The sequence below is a fragment of the Arachis hypogaea genome, chromosome 7 (genome assembly GCF_003086295.3).
Source record: "Arachis hypogaea cultivar Tifrunner chromosome 7, arahy.Tifrunner.gnm2.J5K5, whole genome shotgun sequence".
In the NCBI taxonomy this organism is placed as follows: Eukaryota; Viridiplantae; Streptophyta; class Magnoliopsida; order Fabales; family Fabaceae; genus Arachis; species Arachis hypogaea.
In genome coordinates, this window is record NC_092042.1 from 1,002,490 (window position 1) to 1,025,973 (window position 23,484).

Sequence of the window (23,484 nt, forward strand, 5' to 3'; positions counted from 1 at the left end):
AGTATATATTCCAATGAGCGACAATTCATAACATTGATCCTTTTCAATCTTGGAAACATTGAAGCATAACTCTGTGGTTCGTAATCTTCTGGAGTTATTTCCTCTATATTTCCATGAGCAATTTCAGAAGTTACTACATATTTCAACTCATGGCAATCGGCTATCATCAATTCTTCCAATGAAGTCAAGCTAATAGCTGTGGATGGTTCAAACAATGTTCGTAGCATAAAACAAGATCTTAATATCAGACTTTTGAGATTGCACAGATTGAATGGTCCTGGAAGACAGGAAAAATGAAGGAATTCAAAATTGATTGGCAGATGAGTTATAATTCTATATGGTTCAGGTATATTGCTTCACTGATTGTTAAGTAAACCGTCTATTAATTTAGACTATGCTTAAATTTCGAGCACTAATACATATATAAAGTAACTTCATATACTAAGTATTTTTCCCCTCTAAAGACACTTCCAAAAGGACATATGCAAAAATCACGTGAAAATAGCGTGAAATACTTACCAAATCTGTAGTTCACAATGGAAACTGATGGCGGGGAATTTTCCACTTGATTAGATTCCAAATGAAAATCTAGCAAGTATTGAAACTCTCCTGCATTAGTGTTTCCACTTACCACCATTTGCTCAAGATTTTGGGGATTCATGGATTGTATAAGAGCATTGTATATACAGCCTAGCTTTTGTAAACATTTCATCAATGGATCTTGCTCCTTATCAATGAATCGTTCTGCCACCTCAAGTACGGCTTTTAACTCACACTCCTTCATTCGTATCTCATATAAACTTGAGTCATTGCCTTTTATCTGTTGTTTAATGTAGTTAATAAAGATTTAAAAAGAAAAATTCATCACATAATTTCAGCAGTAAACAACCATAATCATATTTTATGTAATTATTATTTATTGAAATACTATTGTTCTTCTCTCTTTTTGTTTTAGGAGTTGCGTAGGTTGTGTCTTGAGAATAGTAAATTCTTTATTAAAATGACACTCCAACATTTTTGACTGTTTAAAATGATAAATGCAGATGAAACAAATACATTCTAAAGATAACAGTACTAAAAATAATCTTGTTTTTGTAACAAGCTCTGTAATAAATGGAATCTCCCAGCTTACACTTATCGAAGTATTTGCACCTTACTCTTAGTATGTCTTTAAGAAATTTGGTTTAAACATTTTCCAGTTTTGGTTGTATTAATCATAAATGCATGCCAATAGAGTAATATGCATTGTTATATGTGGAGCTCCTCTTTTATACTGATTCCTACAGTTCCTGTCAAATTGCGCAAGCAGATAATCAACAAGTTGACAACGAAACGAAAAATTAAGCAATTGTACCTCAATGATACTCTGGTCATCCTGTCTTCTCTTGGAATCAGCCATGCAATTATTGGCAGACTCAATGACAAACCCAGGACAATTCCGCAAAGCTACCTGATGTAGTGATTGCCATGTTGCACGGCAATTTCTTGGGCAAATGCTAATGATGTTTGGCAACTTAACAAGAGCAAGCTCTCCTAGACGTGGAAGATCAATCTTGAGTGCATTTTGGCTCTTCTGGGCTCCATGTTTGGAGTGGCCAAACACATGTTTCAACTCATTATTATCTTCTATTTCCAAGCATTCCAAATGTAGTAGGCCCTGAGCCAATGTGGCTGGGATTATGTATTCAATCTTCTTACACCCTCTAACTAATAGCCGTTTCAACTTTTGGAACACTAAACAGCCATCATCATCATTACTTGACTCAATTTCCTCATCATCTTCTAATACATGCTTGATTCCATCACAGTACAATATTTCCAGTATTTCCAAGTGGCTCACACGAGCTGCAGCAAGCGTGAAGACAGATGTCAGCTTTTTACACTCAAACAATTTCAAGGCCGTTAGACTGCACAAGTTCAGCTTCCAGTCAAATAATGTTCCTTGCAATTGTGGACACTTTTTTATATACAGCTCCTCTAGTTTCACAAAAAGACCACTCCCATGCTGACCATGATATAAATATCTTAGCTTCTTCATCCGCTTGATTGTTAGCTTGCGCAACTCGGACAAAGAGAACCTACTTCATTCAAATGTTTGCCGGTGTCAACCAAATGCACTATATTCTCTGATTTTTTTATCAGCAGCTCAATCCACCCATGGTTCATACCTCCTCCTCCTCCTTCAATTTGAAATATGCCAGGGATGATACTTTTGACATCTCCACGAATATTTGCTATATACAGAATTTCTGCTTTCGTGGCCAAATTCCTGACTGCCACATTAGACGTGTCAAAACAACTAAGAAATAAGGTTCTGCCATGACTGAGACACTTTTGTTGATATTTTGAAAAGTATTTGCCCAGTCGTATTTGATACCTTTCCAATGGTTGGGGGACACTGAACTTGCTGAAGAATTCAGGAGGGTCTTCATCTTCCAAATCCCATTCTGGCCTATCATCATTGATGTACAGTTCCTCAATTCGCGGGTGCTTTCCAGTTACCTCAAATGGATTCCCTTCCATTTCACATCCTGATAAATCTAGCAATCTCAGGTTTGGTACTTGTGTGACTAGAACATCAATTAATTCAGGGAGAGAACAATTATGCAATGTAAGACTTTCAAGTTTTTTCATATCTCCCACAAACGAGATGTCAAATAATTCCCACCCACTTAGGAATAGAGAATGAAGGTCTGTCAGTGATTTGAGGGACATGGTTGAGAATTCTCTTCTCTGATGGCCTTCCCAGCAAAGAATCAAAACTCTGAGACTTGCAATTCCTTTGAAAATTCCTTCTGATACTTCCGTATCTGTTTTTATGCATAAAAATTCAATACTAGAACAGTCCAACTCTACTGGAAATTGCTTGCACCACAGATATCTTATCGGAGTGCTATCCACCAAGTTTGCATTGTTTTCCATGACACACTCAATTGCCTTACCATCATTGCGTGCAATCCAACGGGCTACATCGCGAACTAAGTCATGCATTTTGACACAGTTTACTCCAACAGCATCTAACAATAAGCTGAAACTTAAAAGCTTATCCTTAGCTACAATTACTTTGTTTCTTGCCCCTTCAAATGTGACAACTTCTTCAACTAGGCCCACCCCTATTGCAATTCTGATTAAATCTTCAACTGGAATTTCAAAGTCTTCAGGGAATACAGAACATAACAAGAAAAGTGACTGTTCTACAGGGTCCAAGTTATCATAGCTGACACGCAGAATCTTATAAGGATTTTGCAAACCTCCCTCAATGATCACAGGCTTACATCTTTTAAGATTATCTGACGCAACCTTCCAATCTGCTTCACCCTTGCCTTTCAAAGTGTTAGCTATAGCTACTATTGCCACAAGCAGTCCTTCACATTTATCTGAAATTTCTTGTGCCAATTTCTTCAAGGCATTAGAAGTGTCTTCAGTTATCTGTGCTTGAGTTTGGAAAAGTTTCCACGCTTCTTCAAGTTCTATGGTCTTTAATCGGATCTTCTTTTGGCAATCATTCAGAGAACAAACTGCTTCAGACCGTGTGGTGATGAGAACTTTGCATCCCCTGTGGTTCTTAAAGGAGGGAATTCCTATGGCTTCAAAATCAAGCCTATGCCATACATCATCCAAAATCAAAAGAACATTCTCATGATTTTCTCCGATGAACTTGTCCAAGCATTGTGCTCTTTGAATTTCCTCTTTTTGAGGAAAATCAAACTGTAGCCAACTTGCAATTTTTTCTTGGATTCTTTGAATTTCCACAACACTAGACACAGGAACAAAGACTACTTCCCCAAAAAGCCCCTCTTCTTTTGCCTTTCTCCCAACTTCCATTGCCAATGTGGTTTTACCACATCCTGGCATCCCATACATGCCGACCATGTTAACAGTGTCATCATTTAGTGCCTGCATGAGTTGATCATAAGCAGATTGGGTGCTCTCAAACTTCAAACATCTTTCAGGAGAAAAGTATCTCAAGCCTGGAAGCGAAGCAAGCCGTTCAAACTGCATATACTTGCTACCTTCTCCAATACACTTTTTAACGTCCCCTTTGTTCTTTACTAACTTCTTCCCCAAGCGATATCGCCAAAACAAATTAGGACACTTCCCGAAACAATAAATCTTGTTTGTCCTTGTTTCTGTGAGTAAATTATCCACATCATTTGAGAGGTTGTTAGCTTGGTTGAGCCATTTGTGCATTAGTTCATCAGTCTTTTTCAGTTGCCGCTTTTGGTGATGAACATGTTCTTGGACACGCTTTTTTGTGTCCACAAGCATTTTGTCTTCATGTTCAAGGCCCTCAACAAGGTCGTGGAAGCAGCAAGGATAGCGTAATTCGTCTACTGCTCCACAGACCAAGTCTCTTGAAATTGAAGCGGCAAAGCTGCTAACAAAATCCATCAATACTCCACTAAATGCAACTTCACCTGAACACGAGATGAAAGCAATAATTAATTTTGAGAGAAAAATTTTTGTGCAGATTTGGCGAGTGATAATAATACTGAAAGGTAAGCAAAACTAGAACTGAAGAACCTGATTTCCTTGTAATAAGATTTAGCTGTTTCTTTTTTATAAATGAATCAAACAAAGACACGGTTTGATCTATGAGCATATATATTCATATATCATATCATACATTATAAAAATGGCCGCTTCAGTTTTCAGGATCAGTACACATCAACAACCAATATGGAATGTGAAAACAGAACGAACAAACTAACAGTAAAATAAATTAATTACCTTGTTGACTTTCCAACACAAGGTTGACTCAAACCTCTAGCAGCAAACAGCAATCATCGAATTAGAATGAGAAGAATATAAGATAATCCTCATTATTGCGTCAACATGGATATTGGAAATCCTGCATCTGCATCTGCATGCACTTTCAACTTTGAAGTTTGAAGACACCACAGCAAACTTGACAAGTGAATGGGTGCAGCAGGGAAGTCACGTCTTTTCAACTTCCAACAATCACAAGTTCTCCCTGCAACCAATTAACAAACCAACAAAATAAAAAGTAAGCTTATTGTTAGCAAAAAACAAATAGCGTGGGAGCTCCACTAGCGAGTGAGTGATCAGAGTGAACCTTTTTTGAGTTTTTCTTTCAAAAGAGTTAAGAAAGAAAAGCAAGTCTGGTTCACTATTCTGGATTGATTAAAACTATGAAAGCAAGCCTTGGTCCACTTTTTCTTATTTTCTTCTATTACTTGGACTTTAGTATTGGGATTTTTTTGGTGACTAGTATTGTGATTGAAATGAGGATAGAATCGTTGACACTTAATCTAAAAAGACAAAAAATAAATTATTGCTGCGTTGACCTCTCGGTCAGTAGTCATCGGCTTGTTAATTTATTTTTTTGGAATGGGCTTTCTTTTTCTTATTGGGCCAGAAAATTGGTAACCACTATAAATATATCCATGCAAGGTAGACCAGCCCATGTCAGAAGGCCCACTTCTAAACCGGGAGAAATGGAGCATTTCCATTGCTGCGAGAGAACTGCGAAGAGGAGGAAAGCACAGCACAGGTAAGCTCATTTCTCATCGTTCTTATGTTTCGAAAATGTTGTTAAATTCGATAGATAGATATACATGTTAGTGACTGTGATAGGGATAGTGTGTTGGTAGAATCAAGTGAAGAAGAAGAAAAATGTTTGGGACGGCAGTGAGATTCTTAGCTAAGAAATCGAAGCCGAAGATGGGACCTATTGCGATGAAGACACCGCCGGAGCAGAGGAACACCATCACCGCCGTCCTCTACGATATCGTCAAGGAGAATGGTCCAATCACTGTATCCAACACCTGGGAGCGTGTCAAGGTAACTAACCGTAACTAACTAACTAACTAACCATTTCATTAATCCTTGTTATTGACGTGAGTAGTGATTATTTTATATATATGAATAAATGCATATTCGTGTTATCAGGAAGTAGGGTTGAAAGATTTAACGAGCAAGAATCACATGAAGATAATGCTAAGATGGATGAGGGAGAGGCAGAAGCTTCGTCTTGTTTGTAACCATGTTGGTGCACACAAGCAGTTCCTATACACGACTTGGTTTACAGATCCTGCTGCTGCTACTAAGCCAACACCATCATCTCTTCCTTCAAAGCAAAAGCCCTCTCCAAGTTAGTCTTTCTTCTCTTCTTAGGAGGAAGAACAATAGTGTATGAATGTTTCAACATAAAGGTTGCAAGTTATTGTATTGTCTTTGCAAACATTTTTGTTCAGATCATTGTAGGCTTTCTAGAGATTTGAAACAAGTTCAAAGTGTTTCATGAATCATGAGTGCTATTGGTTTATATAGGTGCATACAAAGTTAATGGAAAGCTTAACTAGAGAAACATACCTTAAGCAAGCACTATTGTTTGCTTAAATTTGATGAGCAAAATAATGGCTAAAATTTGCAAAATCATGTCTTTGAAGTTGCTGGCTGACAAAAGAAAGTCTTTGCTGCTAATGAACTTCACTACTACAAAATTTTCTAAGCATTAGCTGTATTGGTTCTGTCCTTTGTGAACCGGTTCTTGAGTTTAATTTCTGCAATTAATCGTGGTGCTGGAATGGAGTTATTATGCATACAAAGACATTATTAACTGTGTTATAAGCAACAAAATTTCTGGCACTATGCAAGTGTTTCTTCTTGAAAAAGAAGACATTCATTTTTAACAGGAAGTGGAAGACCATTACAAGTGAAAGTTTTGGATTATTCAAACCATTGGGAAGTGTACTTGACCTCAAACAACAAGCATTACACCAAATCAGTAGTTATAAAAAAAAAAATAGATACTAAGTACAGTAATAAAGGAGGAATATACATTTGGAAAATTCACAAAGAAAATAAAAGCAGAAATAAACGATCATGAAGAATCCTTAAGAGGGTCTTCTGGCAACCATGTGGTTAAGCTGAAATTGACTACACAAAGCTGACCATTTATAATTGACCCCAAATAATTGCTGCTTAGCTTTTCTTTGATATTCCACCATTTGGGGAATGTCTCTCCTCACACTCTCAGATTCCTTTTTCATCCTTGTACTTTCGAAAATGCATTGCTTCTTTTCCTCTTCAAGAGATGACGGTTCAGCTTCACAGTCCTCTATTTCTTTCCCCAGCCTAATGATTCCTTTCTTCACAGTTTCTTCCATCTCATAGGCTTTCTCGTTTTGATAACTCGGCTCTTCCATAATGCATCTCTTCTTTTCTTCAAGCACTGCAAATCTATGCGTGGCAGCAAAGGCTTGTTTAAAGGACCATAGAATGCTTGGAAATTCTTGGTGTAAGGAGTCTATGACTGCTTTAAGTCCACTTGATAGAGTCTCATCTTCTAGAGGAAGGTGAGACAAGAATTTAAGAGCAGTTAGAAGGCGAAGACAGTTAGCCTCAGAACTAGCTATGTCCTTCAGAGGCATCTTTAGAGATTCTTCTATGTCGGCAACGACCTTCTCCACCAAATTTTCTTCGGTGACAGGATGTTTTTCTGCGAGAACAGAAACAGAAGGTGCAATTTTTCGGTCATTGTTGTCTTCTTCCCCTATTTGGACGAAACTGATGGGAACATCATACTCGGAATCTCTAACAATTACAGGACGATTGTCATTATTTTTATTTGTTGGCTGTGAAGAATAAGAAGAAAAGAGTAACAGAAAAAAGCATCAGCGTTAGTCTCGTCAATTTGCTAGGCAGCAACTTTCGTATTATTGCAACAACATATTCACTAAAAATTTGATAAATATAAATCAAAACAAGTTGAACAAGAATATTCAACATCAAATTTGCATAAAATGAACTTACATGTGAATATGATTTATGCCGAGAATTAACTAACTGGCCTGACTTTGGTCTAGCTGATTGTGAATGATTTGAGAGGGTTACTGTCTTGCCATTATGTGAAGCAGCTCCTTCTCCAATGTCTCTCTTAATACTCTATTCAAAACCAAAACAAACGCAACGCAAATATACGAAACAAGGTCAGTTACAGTTAGTATCAAAATTTACATTAAAATAATATGTTCAGTGTTTCTTCATATCATTTCTACATCAATTATTCACTTACAAGGTCAGTTACAGTTAGCATCACAAATTACATTAAATATGTTAACGTTTCTTGATATCATTCTACACCAATTATTCACTTCAAGTTGTGTTTCATTGTATACCTGATGAATTTCCATAGTGCTTCTGGTTTCATCTTCAGCGCCAACTGGAAAGTATGTAGTGACTTCCTTAGTAGGATCCTCAACTCTGCTATCTGATTTAATAATTTCACCTACCATCTTGACTAACTTCCACCTATAAAATTCATCAATTTCCAAATCTTCCAAAAAGAAATTATATCAGGGCTCTATCAGATAATGAACCTCTTGGTGGCAAAAAAATGCATAACAAAGTATGTATTGGAGAAGAATACTTACCTTTGTTCAATTCAGAAAGTTTTCCTTCAAACTCCTCAAGCGTAGGAAATGATGAAGTCAAAGAGAGTTTTGGACAATCATGGACAACACGAAGCATTAGACTGGGCAGTTCAATCTCTTGGCAAAGACTGGATAGATAGGTTAGCACTGCAAGCTTAAGCTTTGGTAGCTCAACTTTCGCCTTCCCGATCTCATCGCTGATCAGTTCTTCTAGCTCACTGGCACCCCATATGATGAGCAACTTTAGATTAGGAAGATCATTTGATGCAGACACACAAAACAGACGTTTTAAGTTGTGACAATTGTTGACAAAAAGTGCAGCTAGTTTCGGGAAGCATGGCTGCCGATGAAAACGATTCGAACTCCTTTTACTCTCCACATCCTCTTCAATGATTTGCTTTAAGGCTTGGCATTCTGTTATCTCTAGTCGCTCCAATTCGGGTAGGTATCGCAGAGCAGAAACAGGAAAGATTACCTCAACCTTTTCGCATCCATATATTTCTAATTTCTTGAGATGTTGAAAGGCAAAGGAGTTTTCCAGACCAACACAGATATACTTCATTCGACATAGATAAAGCACTCGTAGGTGTTGCAAACTCAAGGTGATTGGTTGTCCATGCGTATCCACCCGATCAAGGTTAAAAATACTTTCCATGTTGGAGTTGTTTATCACTAGAGATTTTGAAGTCAGGAACTCCTTCTCAATGATCCTAACGTCCTGTAATCATGAAATATAAATGTGAAAGTGCGGAAAAGAAAAAGAGAAAGTATAACTAACAAGGAAAGGAAATGAATTAATAAATTCACAGGTAATGGCAGATTACTCTTAATGACATGTTAATCCTACCTTCCAACGATTAGCCTTGGATGAATTGACAGCTACATCAAACTTTGGACAATCCCACAGATAAAACTCATACAGAGATGGCAATGTTGCAGAACAATGTTGGGGGAAAATGCTAACCATATTCGAGTTGGAAGTAAGTTGAAGCTTTTCGAGAGCAAGAAGCTCGATATCAGGTTCACTTTGATTGTGACCTTGGTGCATGCTTTGTCCAAACACTTGTTTCAACTCACCACATCTGGAAATTTCCAGAGACTCCAACTGTACAAGGCTTTGAGCAAAGGCTACTGGAATTGTATATTCCAGCATCGAGCACCCATTGATTCGAAGCTGCTTCAATTTTGAGAACACCAAAATGTCATCTTCTCTGTTAATCTCCTTAACCTCTGTGTCATCATCTGCCATTATGTACTTCAGTCCATCACAAGACACTATCTCTAGTTTTTCCAGCTGTATCAAATTTCGAGCAACCGCATGAACGAAGAGACATGTTAAAACTGGACATTTGTAGATATATAGTTGCTCTAAGTTCTTGAAAAGGCCAGCCGGAGGCATACCATGGTATAATGCTCCTAAGTGCTCCATACGTTCGATTGCCAGTTTGCGCAACTCGGAAAAGAGAGCTCCTACTTGTCTATAATGGCTGCGAGTATCTACCAAACACTCTATCGTCTCAGAATCGCGTAACCAAAGCTCAATCCACCTGTAATTCATAGCTCCTCCACTTTCTATTTGAAATATGTCAGGGATGATGTTTTTCCCACCTGCTTTGATATTTGCTAGGAGCAGAACATCTGCTTTTTTGGCCAAATCCACAACTGCTGCATTTGATGTATCAAAATAACTAAGAACTAAAGTTCTATGACCACTGAGAATCTCTTTCTCATAATCTTCGAATTCAGGTCCTAATTTTATCTGATACCTCCGCAATGCTTGAGGGACACTAAATTTTTTTAAGAACTCTGCATGTTCTCCAATATCAAAACCCCATTCATAATCATAGAAGTACAGTTCTTCCAACAGTTGTTGTCTTCCAATCACTCCTAAAGGATCAGTTTCAATGTCACACTTTGACAAATGTAGCAATCTCAAGTTTGTCAATTGTGTAGTTACAACATCAGGTAATTCAAAGAATGAACAAAGACACAACGTAAGACTTTCAAGTTTCTTCATGCAGCCTATAGATGAGATATCACCTAATTCCCACCATTCTAAGAACAGACAGCGAAGGTTCAACAGCGATTTGAACGAGGCGATTGATAGCGCTCTTCGGTGAGTACCTTCCCAGCATAGAGACAAAACTTTGAGGCTTTCCATTCTTTCAAAAATTTCATCTGAAATGTGCAGATCTGTTTTTATGCAGAGAAATTCAATACTAGAACAATCCAAATCAATTGGAACTTCCTTACACCACAAATATTTTATGGAATTGGATTCAAAAGTCACATCCTTTTCCAAGGCACACTTCACCATCTTATTCTCTTCCTTTGCAATCCAGAGGGCTATATTGCGAACTAAATCATGCATTTTGACACATTCTCCATCATCATTGTCGTGTGACAATGACAACAAACAAGAACTTATTAGCATATTCTTCGCTGCACTCACTTCGTTCCTTGCCCCTTCAAGTGATCTAACTTCTCCAACTATGCCCAACCCTATTGCAATTCTGATTAAAGTTTCCACTGGAATGTTAAAATCTTCAGGGAACACAGAACACAACAAGAAAAGTGACTTGGCTTCTTCAGTGTCCAAATTATTATAGCTTACTCGCAGGCAATTGTAAGGATTTTGCAAACCTTTTTCGATATTCACTGGAATTGATCTTCTTAGTCTGTCTAATGCGACCCTCCAATCATCTTCGGCCTTGCCTTTCAAAGTCCCTGCCATGGCAGCAATAGCAACAGGTAACCCTTTACATTCATCTGATATCAGTCTTCCCAATTGCTTTAGATTATTATCCATGTCTAGAGATATGTTTGCTTGCTTTTGAAAAAGAAACCATGCTTCTTCATCAGTTAAAGTTGCTAAGTGAATTATTCTTTGGCAATCCATCAAACCACATACTGTTCCGGATCGTGTGGTGATCAGAACCTTGCAGTTTCCATGATCCTCACCCGAAGGTATTCCTATTTCACCAAAATCAAGCAATTGCCACACATCATCCAAGATCACAAGGGTACTCTCATCATCAAGAGTTAGTCTCTGGCTCAAACGTTGGGCTCTCTCCCTATCTCCATCTTCTGGAAACTCAAACTGTAGCATACTAGCAATCTTATCTTGGATTTTTCGAACTTCGACCTTACTTGACACAGGCACAAAAAGCACCTTATCAAAAAGATGCTCAGTTTCTGCAGTCCTCATAAGTTCCAATGCCATGGTGGTTTTACCACAACCTCCCATGCCATACAATCCAATAGTAGTAACCTTGTCATCTTTAAGTGCTTCCATAAGTTGCTCATAAGGATATTGCATACTATCAAATTTCAAACGTTTTGCTGCAGAGAGATGTAGGGTGGGCGGCAGCGAAGCTACACGTTCAAATTGGATATACTCTTTACCTTCTTCAATACACTTTTCAATTTCCTGTTTTTCCTTTGATAATTTCTTGGCAAGATGGTATCTCCAAATCCAATTTGGACAAAGTCCAAAACAACAGCTCTTGTTTGTTCTTGCTTTTTTGAGCAGATCCTCTATATTGTTTTTGAGAGGGCTGGATCCCTCTAACCATGCATCAAAAACTTCAGTATTCTTTATTGCTTGTTTCTTTGCATGTTTAACACGGCTTTTTACACCATTCCTTGTTCTTATCAATGCATCTTCCTTTCGTTGAATGTCGTCGACAAAATTGTTGAAGCAACAGGGATAGCGCAATTCATCAACTGCACCACATGCCAAATCTCTTGCAATGGAAGAGGCAAAACCAATAATGCAATCCATCAAGACTCAGCTAATGCAACCTGACTTAAGCACAAGAGATGAACTTGTCATGTGATGTAGCAACTACACACAATATTGAAAGGTGAATGATGTGCTAGAAAATATCATTTTTTGTTTTCCTCAAAAATACACATTAGCATAAGTGGATTCAGCTTCTCACATTTTTTTTTCATTTGAAAGCTCTATTAACATATTTGAAAATAAAGATCTAAATATGTCTTTACACCTTATTAACTAGTCTTTGATCATTACATAAGAATTCTGGTTTTAGTTTATATACAAAAACACACCCTGTCTTAGCTCCCTATATGCTAAAAAAACATGATGTAACTTAGTTTGTGTTAAACCTACTTTGTTTAGTTGACTTTCCAACACAAAATTAACACTTCCAAGTAGTTCAGTGTTCCTGTTGCTCCAATCTCAAGCAACAATTAGAGAATATGGTAATCCTCAGTCTTTGATCACTTCCTTGTAATAAGCTTTTCGATGTTCATGAAAACCATCTCACTGTGCATAGAATATTTGGAATACTATGACACTAATTATTAGAGATGTCATGAATTAGTTAGTTAAGTAGTTAGCTATCTATTAATTACAAGTTGGTCCACTCTTATATATGGTTCATAAACCATAACAATGACTTTTTATTAATAATCTTCTCATTATTAAGTACTGATATTCACTTGGTAGCCTTTTAACTCAAGTATTTCTTACTCTCTTACAATTACCACGGATTTCAACATGGCAATGTCAAAGGCATTAAAATTCTATCACTTGGTAGCCTTTTAACTTATCTTCCAATATGCAAGGCAGCAGACAGCAGCCATAGAAATTCTCACTCAAAGATCAGTTATAGTTAATAATACGCGTGTTTGGCATCATTTAAAAAAAAAAGCTTTTAATTTCTCGAAAAGTTAATTCACGGTTTTTTGAAGAAGTAGAAATATATGACTTCTTATTTTCGTATAAGTCATTCTATCACTTTCCTAAAAAAAATTGACTTCAAAACAAAAAAAATTTGGCTCTTTGAAAATGTTTTCTGTTTCTGTTGGAAATACTGGTCCTCTACCACCATTTTCACATAAGGTTTCATCTCTTAGAAACAGTGTCATTTCACCACCATTTTCACGTAATGATTCATCTGCTGTAGTATTGACCCTCCACCACCATTTTAAAACAAACCACCTACTGCATATCTTTCTTCCAGTTATTTTTTTTATCATTTTACCACTCTATTTTTATTATTAAATTTGTATTTAATTGTGTGTGGTATGAAATCTCAGTTTTAATTTTATTATTTTCATATGTGATTTTATTTTTATATAGCTTGTTATTATTTTTATAGTTTGTTATAACAAGTTCTTGACCCTAATAAAGAAGGAGGCTAATAGGAGTAAAAAATAAATAAAAAAACAACAAAATATACATTTACACACATTTTATATTTGTTTTTTATGTTCACCTACCATATCATACACAATAAAATAGCAAACACTAACTACACAATAATTTCTTTGGCATTGTCATCAAGATTATTGTAAATTAAAATTTTATTACTATTAACCACATACAAGAACACCGTTATGGGTGAAGGTGAAGTAGAAGAACCAATTTTTAATGATATTACGTGGTAAGAACCAATTGTCTAAAAAATGGAACTAATAAGAGAGCAAATAAAGAATCAATTGCCTAAACGATTATGATCTTAGTGATTAGGTTATGTAAACATTCAATTATGATAGTTATTTTAATTTTTATTTTCTTGTGTAAAAAAAATTGTATTTTTTGAGTTATTTATCCAAATGCTAAAACTTTAAAATAAATACTTTTATAACTAAAAATCTAAACACAAAATAATTTATTTATAAGTTGCTATTAGGGCTCGTTTGGAAAGCTTCAAAAGTAATTTTTTTGAACTTTTGACTTATGAAAAGTAATAATATTAATGTCTCGTGCAATTTTCAAAACCAATAAGCACTTTTAGAACTAAAAATCCAAATACAAAATAAGCACTTTTGGATTGTTTACTATCTGGAAGATAACACCAAAAAGGAGAAAAAAAAAAAGAGGGGGATGAGAAACACACCATTGGCAAGAGTGTTGCTTTAATTTGTGGCCGTCCAATGAATATGTAAGTTAGCACTCAGCGATGGAGCATTTAGCCTGAGAATTATATATTTTAACTATGCTATTACATAATAGGATGAAATTGTTAAGTTAATAAAAGTTGCAAATTTAATAGTAATTACCTCTAATTTTTCACTACCAATTTTTACACTTTAGACGAAAGAATTCATAACTTGACCATTGGATTCACCTTCAGTTCTGTCAAGAGGGTTACAACACCGAAATTCTCTACCTCCTCAATTTTTTCCCCTCAATAACATTGTCTCTAAAGAATTTGCATTTAAATTTGATTTCAGCCTTCATTTCATTGAATGAATTCTTTGCCAGTAAATATTGGCCAGAAGTAGAGTTACAAAGTAGGCAGAGCTATCATCAAATGACAAATCTGCCCTGAGCTTCTTAACAAAGAGTTACACTTCCTATGGCAACAAGAAACTTAACCCAACAAGGCAATCACTACTACTACATCTCGGTGTCTAGAAATAGAGATTAATGTTACAAAATAAAAATTTCATCCTCTAAAAAGACCCGTGGTTAATGCCTCATTGGTATCTGACCAAGTGGGACACAGTGTAACAGTTAAATCTAAAATATTGAGAACTTAGTATGCTAAAGTGCAACCCCCCAAATATTACTCCTCAATGCCCTAAAGAGCATCAGCTTCTTCAGCTTCTCACATTTTTATTTTTCATTTGAAAGCTCGATTAACATATTTGAAAATAAAGATCTAAATATGTCTTTACACCTTATTAACTAGTCTTTGATCATTACATAAGAATTCTGGTTTTAGTTCATATACAAAAAAAAACTCTGGCTTAGCTCCCTATATGCTAAAAAAACATGAAGTAACTTAGTTTGTGTTAAACTTACCTTGTTTAGTTGACTTTCCAACACAAAATTAACACTTCCAAGTAGTTCAGTGTTCCCGTTGCTCCAATCTCAAGCAACAATGAGAGAATATGGTAATCCTCAGTCTTTGATCAATCTCAAACAACAATCAGAGAATATGGTAATCCTCAGTCTTTGATCACTTCCTTGCAATAAGCTTTTCGATGTTCATGAAAACCATATCACTGTGCACAGATATATTTGGAATACTATGACACTAATTATTAGAGATGTCATGAATTAGTTTAGTTAGGTAGTTAGCTATTAATTACAAGTTGGTCCACTCTTATATTTGTCTACATAAGGTTCATAAATTATAATAGTGACTTGTATTACTAATAATCTTCTCATTATTAAGTACTGATATTCACTTGGTAGCTTTTTAACTCAAGTATATCTTGCTCTCTTACAATTACCATGGATTTCAACATGGCAATGTCAAAGGCATTAAAACTCTACTTAAGAAACTCAAATCCAAGGACATTTTAAGCATAAACCAATGATATACACCATTTTCATAGTACAAAACGGTAAAGTTGGTAAAGAAAACCGAACAAAAAGCTAATTGTGTTATAAGAACCTGGGTTTCTGCATGCGCTTTGAAGACACACGCTTGAGCTGGCAACTATCATTTCTCTTCCAACATGCAAGGCAGCAGCCATAGAAATTCTCACTCAAGGTCAGTTACAGTTAATAAAACAAACAAAAGCAGCCTAAGTCGACGACTTTGACAAGTCTTGGTCTGTCTATGACTATGTTTAACTAATTAATGTTAGTTCCACGCATTATCTTATCCTTGACCAAATGCAACTTTAATGTTCTAGGGAGTGGATCCTCTCCAGTGAAAAAAAAAAAAAAAAAACTGGATAGTATCCAATGTTTAATCTAACCATTCATTACTCTTTCTTTTATTTATTTTTTGTTTCACTTATAGAATTAAAGGTAGAAAATTACAGTGTATCTTATCAAGTGTTAAAAAAACTGGAGAGAATTCATTTCCAATGTGGGAGTTTGTCTCATTTTTATCATTATCATGGCATGATTCTTGTCTTTTTATGATTTGTTTTTGGACGAGTTCACTTGAAATATGAACTTAGGCCCATCAGAAATGGTTCACAGACTTAGTATTTTTGGATTGTTGGGGGGATGAGAAACACACCATTGGCAAGAGTGTTGCCTTAATTTGTGGCCGTCCAATGAATATGTAAGTTAGCACTCAGCAATGGAGTATTTAGTTTGAGAATTATATATTTTAACTATGCTATTACATAATAACAGGATGAAATTCTTAAGTTAATAAAGGTTGCAAATTTAATAGTAAAGGTTGCAAATTTAATAGTAATTAACCTCTAATTTTTCACTACAAATTTTTACACTTTAGACGATCTTTTTCCTAACATGACCAATTTGCAAAGGGAAAGCAACTATGAACACAACGAGACAACAATAAAGACAAAAGAATTCATAACTTGACCATTGAATTCACCTTCAGTTCTGTCAAGAAGGTTACAGCACAGAAATTCTCTACCTCAATTTTTTCCCCTCAATAACATTGTCTCTGAAGAAGTTGCATTTAAATTTGATTTCAGCCTTCATTTCATTGAATGAATTCTTTGCCAGTAAATAGTGGCCAGAAGTAGAGTTACAAAGTAGGCAGAGCTATCATCAAATGACAAATCTGCCCTGAGCCTCTTAACAAAGAGTTACACTTCCTATGGCAACAAGAAACTTAACCCAACAAGCAATCACTACTACTACATCTCGGTGTCTAGAAATAGAGATTAATGTTACAAAATAAAAATTTCATCCTCTAAAAAGACCCGTGGTTAATGCCTCATTGGTATCTGACCAAGTGGGACACAGTGTAACAGTTAAATCTAAAATATTGAGAACTTAGTATGCTAAAGTGCAACCCCCCAAATATTACTCCCCAATGCCCTAAAGAGCATCAGCTTCTGCAGCTGCTGCATGAAGAAGCTCATCCGGAGTCGCTGCCGGATCAAGATCCCAACACTTTTCAGGCAAATTTTCTGCCTCCCCCTTCAGCAACCATGATGGCACTTGGTGCGAAAAGCGCAACATTTCTCTCCTTGGTATCCATCTAATGGCACTTTTATCTGTATTCCTTTGATAAACAGTTTTATATCCGGTCAGCTTGATAAGGGGCGAAACGCAAACACCAAGTTCCTCAGAGTAATCATCCAGCACTTCCACCATTTCATACTGATGCCTCACTTCATCTGGAGTAGATCTGTTCCACTCTGGTGACCAATTTCGATAAACAGCCCAAACATCTCCACTTCTGGGATATAGGCGTACACAACCACCTCGACCAGCCTTCTCCTTACTCAAAAGATGGGAGAAGATGTTAACTTGGTCAACAACATCAGAATTCCATGCCCTGAAATTTCCACAAGATTTGGTAAAACCCGAATCAAGCCAGTTTACCGAGCCAAACTCACTATCGGTTTTGGAACTTAAGTAACTAATGTGAATCTTGAATGGATCAACTGAGATAATCTCACGGATCAGGCAATATAATCGTGGCATTCCATCCTCCTCATCATACAAGGCCCATATTTGCTTTGGCTTGAAGCATTCCTCTGACCTATCTTTATCGAAGTCATGGAAGTCAGAATCTGGGACAGTTATAGCGGCTGGACCAATTTTCTTGCGCTCTACTTGATGCCCAGAAGCATTCAGAACTGTTTTTCTACATGTCTCCCTTTTTACTTGACCATCTTCAGCTTGAGATTTTTCTCTTGCACTGACAGCTGCTGCAGCAGCAATTTCGGAAGCCAACTTCATCTCTTCCAGTTTCTTTCTAATTTCAGTCCTGGCCTTCTCAATCAATAATTTTCTCGCATCAAAAGCTGGTGCCATGGAACACTGCTTGGTTTGAACTTCACTTCCACATGAAACCTTCTGGCCTTGTCCAAGGCTTTCATTGCCATTAGCCAAAATTGATTCAGAAGCACATTTTGACCCCATTTCAACATAGCCATTTTTAAAATTGGCTGCGGTAACTACTTTCCTTTTCTTGTCTGGTCTACTCATCTTAAGATCCTGTTGTTCATTATAAACAAACAACACATCTGAATTTGCGTTGATCGCAGTCTCAGCCACACGATGCATCTTATCAACTGATTTGATTTTTGGTCTTCCCCTCTTCACACTTCCATTGGTTTGATAAACAGAATCAGTAGGTAAGGTCGTTGGTCCATTTTGATTCGCATGTCCAGAAGAGCCCCACTGAAATGAAACATTTGAAACATATTCATACCCATGGCCAGAATGGTATCCTGCGACCCCGTTGCCGTTGAAATAGGTCGCTGCAGTGGTTGGGACATACGTAACTCCATCATAGGAATGACTTCCATACCCATTTCCTGGCACATAGGACCAAGGACAATATGGAAATGAACCATTTGCTGGGGCAGCCCCAGTTTCAACAGCAACAAAAGTGCCACGACAGTTCTTACACGAAAGTTTTTTATTCACATACTTGCGCAGATACTCATACTGAACTTTACAAGAGGTGCAAATTGTCCAAAAGGTGTCGTGCCTACCATGAGAAGTCGGCAAATTGGAACTTTTGCTATAACTTGTAGCATGGGGAGAAGACAAATTTGTCTGAGTAATCCCACCCATCTGTCCATTTCTCTTGAGGTCATATGTACTGCGCAAAGCACTATCTGACAGCCAAGTCCACGCCTCGGAAACAAGCTTAAATGCCCCATCAGCTCCCACACATTTGTTCTTATCAGGATGAAGCAACACAGCCATCTTCTTGTACTGTCTCTTGACAGCCTCTTTATCAGCAGACGGTTTCAATCCAAGAATCGAATAATAATCTAGTTCACCATTGTGTTTAATCTCAGAAGCAATGTAAACCTCAAATGTGGTCACCATTTGAGATATACCCTCCAATCCAGGACATAGTGTCTTAGCTTTTATGGCATAGTTTTTTGCGCCTGCAAAGTCTCTCTGAGCAAATCGCTTCTCAGCAATCTCTATTGCTTTGAGTGCCTCCTCTTTCCCTGCTTCCATCTAGGAATCAAACCACTTCACAGCTGAATTCTCAAACAGAAACTATGACCAACCCAGCATCGTCTCCAATATCATGTATAACCTTGTTTCCATGCCTGACAACAGGTCTGGAATAAACTAAAAAAGTAAGTACACATATACCCTAAATCCAAAACACCAATTCATAAGCATATGAACATAAAGTTTGAAATCAGGTGCACCAAAACGCCCTAATTGTGGGCAGAAACTACCAAAACAACACGGATCATGCTCTTTACTTAACTACCTAAACATATAATTTTCAATCCTCCACATAAAATCTATAAAACAATGACGGAAAAATAGAAACCTTACTTTCCCATCTCTTCCCTAAACCTCCCTAGAAACTAAACAGTTCCAATTTCAAAAGCCAACAATTCATTTATATCATGATACCACTCCAAGAGTGACAGAAATGATCCAAAAATACCCATCTTTCAATTAACAACCAAATTCCGCTAAATTTGATATAACCTAAAACTTTTACACATAGATCGAAAATATACAACAAAAGCCCCAAAATTCACATCCGTAACCTATTCCCAAAAAAAATAAAAAAGCACAATAATTAAAGCTAAAAAGAGAAAGAGCAGAAAGAAAATACTCACTGAGATTGGAACTTATAATGGGGTGTCGAAGAAGATCTAGATCGCCACGTGTACTTGGGAGATCGAGCAAAATTGAGCTGAGCTAAGTGCACTAAAAAACAGGGAAACACAGAACCCGATTGTATGGTGTGTGATTAATAGTAAAGGTGAAGCCTTTGCGATTGAAAAATTCTAAGAGAAGTGCGATTTGAATGGCTACCGGAAGATCCGAAGTGGGTCCGACTCGGCGGTGTTAGTGGCGGCGGTGACGGCGGCGATGAGATATTGAATAGGAGCTTCCGACAAACGCCGATTTCGAAAGCGAAGGTAAAGGGGGAAAAAATGAAAATAAAAATAGGGAAAATTTTTTATAAAATAAAAATGATAATTTTCAGAGCTAGTAAACGCTGTTATTAACATTGTTGGAACATGCTAACTTGCGCCCCAGGTGCGTATCTTTTTCATTAAAATAATAATAATATAAAAATAAGTTTTTTTTTCCTAAATATTATAATTAATTATTATTATTATCATCATATAAAATTATTTTAATATTTACTTTTGGTAGGAGTTAGATGTTAGACAGTATCCTATGGTTGGTGCAATGTTGGATGATGGTTTGGAGAGTTTTCAGTCTGAATGCTCCACAATTTTCATTGATTTTTAGTTTGACTAATTTTTTTATTATTATTTTTGTAAAAACAAAGAAAATACCTTCTTTATTTTATTAATAGTTTGTGTTATATTTTATTTCGTTTATAATTATGTGATATTTTGATAAAAAAATATACTGTGTGTTTATTCTGTTTAGACCGAATTGATAATGGTTTAATGACAAAAATATATATGTTTTGTTAACTAAATATATAAAATATTAATAATATATCTTTTGTTGTAAAATAAAAATAAAGGAATATACTCCTTTTCGTGCGAATTATTCAAATTAGCAAGAAAATTCCCAGAAGATAACTCCTGATCACATATTTTTTTGTGTTGTGGACTGATTTCTGATACATGATTCAGGTTTTATTTTCATTTTAAATTAAATTTATTGAAAAATAATTAACGAATATTTTATAATATGTAAATAGAGTATTGATATTGATTTTTTTCCTTTGAAGTTAAGCGAAATTTTGTCAGAGTATCTTTTCATTGTCAATTGTGACACTAATATTTTATATGAAGTTTAGAGATATTATTACACTTGTATTTTTATTTAAAACAAAATCAATATATAACAAATTAAAAAGTATTGTTTGTAATATTAGATGATTTGGAGAAAAAGTTATTGTAATTTACCCATAGATATATCAATTATACACGTAATAGTACATTATTTATTTTTTGGATTATATATGAACTTGAAAATGATAAATTTGTTGAATGATTCACCTAGCTTATTTTTCAAATTATTACTTTCTAATTTGGAACATAAAACTTTCTAGTTACACAAATCTAAAGTTCTTTTTAACTTGCATTTACAAATTCTTTTTTTTTTTTTTTGTCAAGCATTTACAAATTCTGAATTCTTAATTTCTTTTTAACTTTTGGGCTAGCCACAACCATTTAAGTCATTTATTGGGCTAACGCTAAGGGCCCAAAGATATTTGCTAGTTTCAGCTAAATATTAATTGTTATGTACCTAAAATAAAAATCTTTTTTTTTTACCAAAAAGAACTGTAGTGGTTGTATTCACCAACCTCGGTGTATAGTTCACATTTCGGAATTTCCCTCTAAAAAGTAACATCTGAAGTTTAAATTTTATGATAAAATTTTGTTCAAGCTAGCTTAAGCCTAACTTTTATCTGCTTTTATCATAATCATCATTCTCAAAAGCTTAAACATTTAGATATATAATAAAACCTAACTTAATTAGCCTCACACACACCCCCTTTTAAATATGCTACTTGCTTTCATTACTGTTGTTGTAATATGTCTCCTACCTTTTTTTGTATGAACATATGCCTATACTATACTACTAGCTAGGCTACTAGCTACCTAGTTAGCCATAGTTTTATTTGGACATTTTCTCTTCTTATGATACTATAGTAGGATTTCTCTTAATAGTGTAAGTGATGGGGCCTTGCTTCATTTGCTTATTCCAAAAATAAAGATCAACAAAATAATATATCGCCGAATGAAAGCAAAGAATATTCCAAATGACATTGAGATTTTAAGTCTTTGTATATATTACTTTACAAACCATTTCTTAATTATTAATTACCAAATTAGAACTATTCTTGTAGCTATTGGTCAGTTAAATTCTTTTAGCCCGGTAGTATCCTATGATTATAATCTCAACTTTGTGTTATTTTAATTTGTAAGGGGTATTTTTTTATAAAAAAAATTAAGACCAAGACTCGATCTCAAAACATTTAAATGAAGATGAAAAAACTACGCAATTTGAGCTATAGTTTATTGGCATTTGTAAGAGATATCAGTGAAATGCTTCTAAACAAATACTTAGATTAAAAGTTTCATCAAATGTATATATCATAAGTGTTAAATTTTGACTAGAGTTAGGTGCAAACTTTTTTAGGTTCGAATGACAGATTTGCGCTCCATTTTATGTCCTTAGCACTGTAATAACTAATAAGTTCTATAAAATGTGTTTTAAAAATATAATTTCTATAAAAATAACAGAAAGGCAAATGCTATATGTGAGGAGAAGAAGAAGAAGAAGAAATAATGAGCCTATCACATTCAAGTTGACCAAAAATAGTGAAAAAAAAAAGTTTAGTTTGTTTTTCACTTTTTCTACTATTTACAGTACTACTTGTTGAACTGAAGCTCATGCTATAGAGTTTCTTGTTTTTTTTTTTCCCTAATTAACAAGGCCTTAAGCCTTAAGAATGTAAACAATATCTGACTATACTTGCATAATTGCATAGTGCTAATTAAGTAGAAACATTTTTCTGTCCAAACAAAAGAGAAAAAAAGAATAAAAGAAAGAGCAAAAAAGTACTAATAAAGCATTGTTATTTTGAAGCTTGTATTGATTAGTAATAATAGTAATTTTATATATAAAAGAAAAAGAATAAATAAATAAAATAGCCGGCACATTGATACAGATAGAGCAGCTTCTTGTAACTTTATTTAAATTAAAAAGATAATAATAATAATAATAATAATAATAAAGGAAGAGAAATCAGACGTTGATGGGGTTACAGAGGAACATGAGGGACGATGCGGACGCGTCGCTGGGGATGATTCCTCCTGCAGCGTTGTTGTTACCGTGAAGCCTCTCATAACTGTCAATGCAGAACAGCGAGAGCGAGAGCTGAACCACCACAGCCACCGGAACCTCCTCCCGCCTCCACCTAACTCGCCTCCGATCCGACTCAGACTCAGCACCGAGTCGACTCAGTACAGGCCTCACGCACACCATGTATAGCCTCTTGTAGCCTCCGAGCGCCAACACTACCGATTTCACCGACGCTGCTGGTGGACCTGACACGTGGCGGAAGCAGAGGTGCTCCCATAAGGAGTCGTCGTTTCTGGCCAGGCTGCACCATAGACGGCACACGCAGGCCGCCACTCCCAGCGACGCTCCGTCCAGTCGTTTAAGTATTTCCCTTAGAATGTCGATGTTGTCGTTTATGAAGAACCGCTGCCGTTTCTCTTGCTTCAT

General features: G+C 35.8%; 5 protein-coding genes across 15 annotated transcripts; 1 reads left to right on the forward strand and 4 right to left on the reverse strand.

The window, feature by feature from the left end:
- Window positions 1-695: 695 nt before the first annotated feature.
- Window positions 696-5,208, reverse strand: LOC112703846 (disease resistance protein At4g27190). 2 transcript variants are annotated; one of them, XM_025755477.2, is made up of 4 exons: window positions 5,078-5,208; window positions 4,732-4,975; window positions 1,355-4,418; window positions 696-820 (listed from the first exon to the last, which is right to left on the reverse strand). In XM_025755477.2, exon 3 carries the CDS (start codon window positions 4,390-4,392, stop codon window positions 2,050-2,052), a length of 2,343 nt encoding a protein of 780 aa, XP_025611262.1. In that variant the 5' UTR covers window positions 4,393-4,418; window positions 4,732-4,975; window positions 5,078-5,208; the 3' UTR covers window positions 696-820; window positions 1,355-2,049. The 2 variants fall into 2 exon arrangements, with proteins under 2 accessions (XP_025611262.1, XP_072055964.1); XM_072199863.1 differs by lacking the exon at window positions 5,078-5,208 and having other exon boundaries at window positions 4,732-5,008.
- Window positions 5,209-5,427: 219 nt separating this feature from the next.
- LOC112701757 (uncharacterized) lies at window positions 5,428-6,399 on the forward strand. 3 transcript variants are annotated; one of them, XM_025752505.3, is made up of 3 exons: window positions 5,428-5,515; window positions 5,605-5,805; window positions 5,914-6,399. In XM_025752505.3, exons 2-3 carry the CDS (start codon window positions 5,638-5,640, stop codon window positions 6,118-6,120), a joined length of 375 nt encoding a protein of 124 aa, XP_025608290.1. In that variant the 5' UTR covers window positions 5,428-5,515; window positions 5,605-5,637; the 3' UTR covers window positions 6,121-6,399. The 3 variants fall into 3 exon arrangements, with proteins under 3 accessions (XP_025608290.1, XP_072055971.1, XP_025608292.1); XM_025752507.3 differs by having other exon boundaries at window positions 5,441-5,515; window positions 5,599-5,805; XM_072199870.1 differs by having other exon boundaries at window positions 5,428-5,805.
- Window positions 6,400-6,603: 204 nt separating this feature from the next.
- LOC112701756 (uncharacterized) lies at window positions 6,604-15,985 on the reverse strand. Of its 7 annotated transcripts, XM_072199866.1 has the most exons (8): window positions 15,779-15,962; window positions 15,181-15,383; window positions 14,270-14,346; window positions 9,247-12,203; window positions 8,400-9,117; window positions 8,145-8,302; window positions 7,780-7,911; window positions 6,604-7,601 (listed from the first exon to the last, which is right to left on the reverse strand). In XM_072199866.1, the coding sequence occupies exons 4-8, from the start codon at window positions 12,181-12,183 to the stop codon at window positions 6,861-6,863; spliced, it is 4,686 nt and encodes a 1,561-aa protein (XP_072055967.1). In that variant the 5' UTR covers window positions 12,184-12,203; window positions 14,270-14,346; window positions 15,181-15,383; window positions 15,779-15,962; the 3' UTR covers window positions 6,604-6,860. The 7 variants fall into 7 exon arrangements, with proteins under 7 accessions (XP_072055967.1, XP_072055966.1, XP_072055968.1 ...); XM_072199865.1 differs by lacking the exon at window positions 14,270-14,346 and having other exon boundaries at window positions 15,779-15,982; XM_072199867.1 differs by lacking the exon at window positions 15,779-15,962 and having other exon boundaries at window positions 9,247-12,207; window positions 15,181-15,411.
- Window positions 15,986-16,770: 785 nt separating this feature from the next.
- On the reverse strand, window positions 16,771-20,307 carry LOC112701759 (uncharacterized). Of its 2 annotated transcripts, XM_025752510.2 has the most exons (3): window positions 20,074-20,307; window positions 19,875-19,965; window positions 16,771-19,355 (listed from the first exon to the last, which is right to left on the reverse strand). In XM_025752510.2, exon 3 carries the CDS (start codon window positions 19,246-19,248, stop codon window positions 17,137-17,139), a length of 2,112 nt encoding a protein of 703 aa, XP_025608295.1. In that variant the 5' UTR covers window positions 19,249-19,355; window positions 19,875-19,965; window positions 20,074-20,307; the 3' UTR covers window positions 16,771-17,136. The 2 variants fall into 2 exon arrangements, with proteins under 2 accessions (XP_025608295.1, XP_072055972.1); XM_072199871.1 differs by having other exon boundaries at window positions 19,875-20,299.
- A 2,694-nt stretch (window positions 20,308-23,001) lies between these two features.
- On the reverse strand, window positions 23,002-23,484 carry LOC112703882 (F-box protein SNE). The gene has a single exon (XM_025755510.3). The coding sequence runs from the start codon at window positions 23,482-23,484 to the stop codon at window positions 23,002-23,004; it is 483 nt and encodes a 160-aa protein (XP_025611295.1).

Coding starts and splice junctions, on each gene's coding strand:
- LOC112703846 (XM_025755477.2), bottom strand. CDS start 4,392: ATGGATTTTGTTAGCAGCTTTGCCGCTTCAATTTCAAGAGACTTGGTC.
- LOC112701757 (XM_072199870.1), top strand. CDS start 5,638: ATGTTTGGGACGGCAGTGAGATTCTTAGCTAAGAAATCGAAGCCGAAG. Junction 5,806..5,913: donor ACACCTGGGAGCGTGTCAAG/GTAACTAACCGT, acceptor TCGTGTTATCAG/GAAGTAGGGTTGAAAGATTT.
- LOC112701756 (XM_029287808.2), bottom strand. CDS start 12,183: ATGGATTGCATTATTGGTTTTGCCTCTTCCATTGCAAGAGATTTGGCA. Junction 9,118..9,246: donor CCAAGGCTAATCGTTGGAAG/GTAGGATTAACA, acceptor TCATGATTACAG/GACGTTAGGATCATTGAGAA. Junction 8,303..8,399: donor ACTTTCTGAATTGAACAAAG/GTAAGTATTCTT, acceptor TCTTTTTGGAAG/ATTTGGAAATTGATGAATTT.
- LOC112701759 (XM_025752510.2), bottom strand. CDS start 19,248: ATGGAAGCAGGGAAAGAGGAGGCACTCAAAGCAATAGAGATTGCTGAG.
- LOC112703882 (XM_025755510.3), bottom strand. CDS start 23,484: ATGAAGCAAGAGAAACGGCAGCGGTTCTTCATAAACGACAACATCGAC.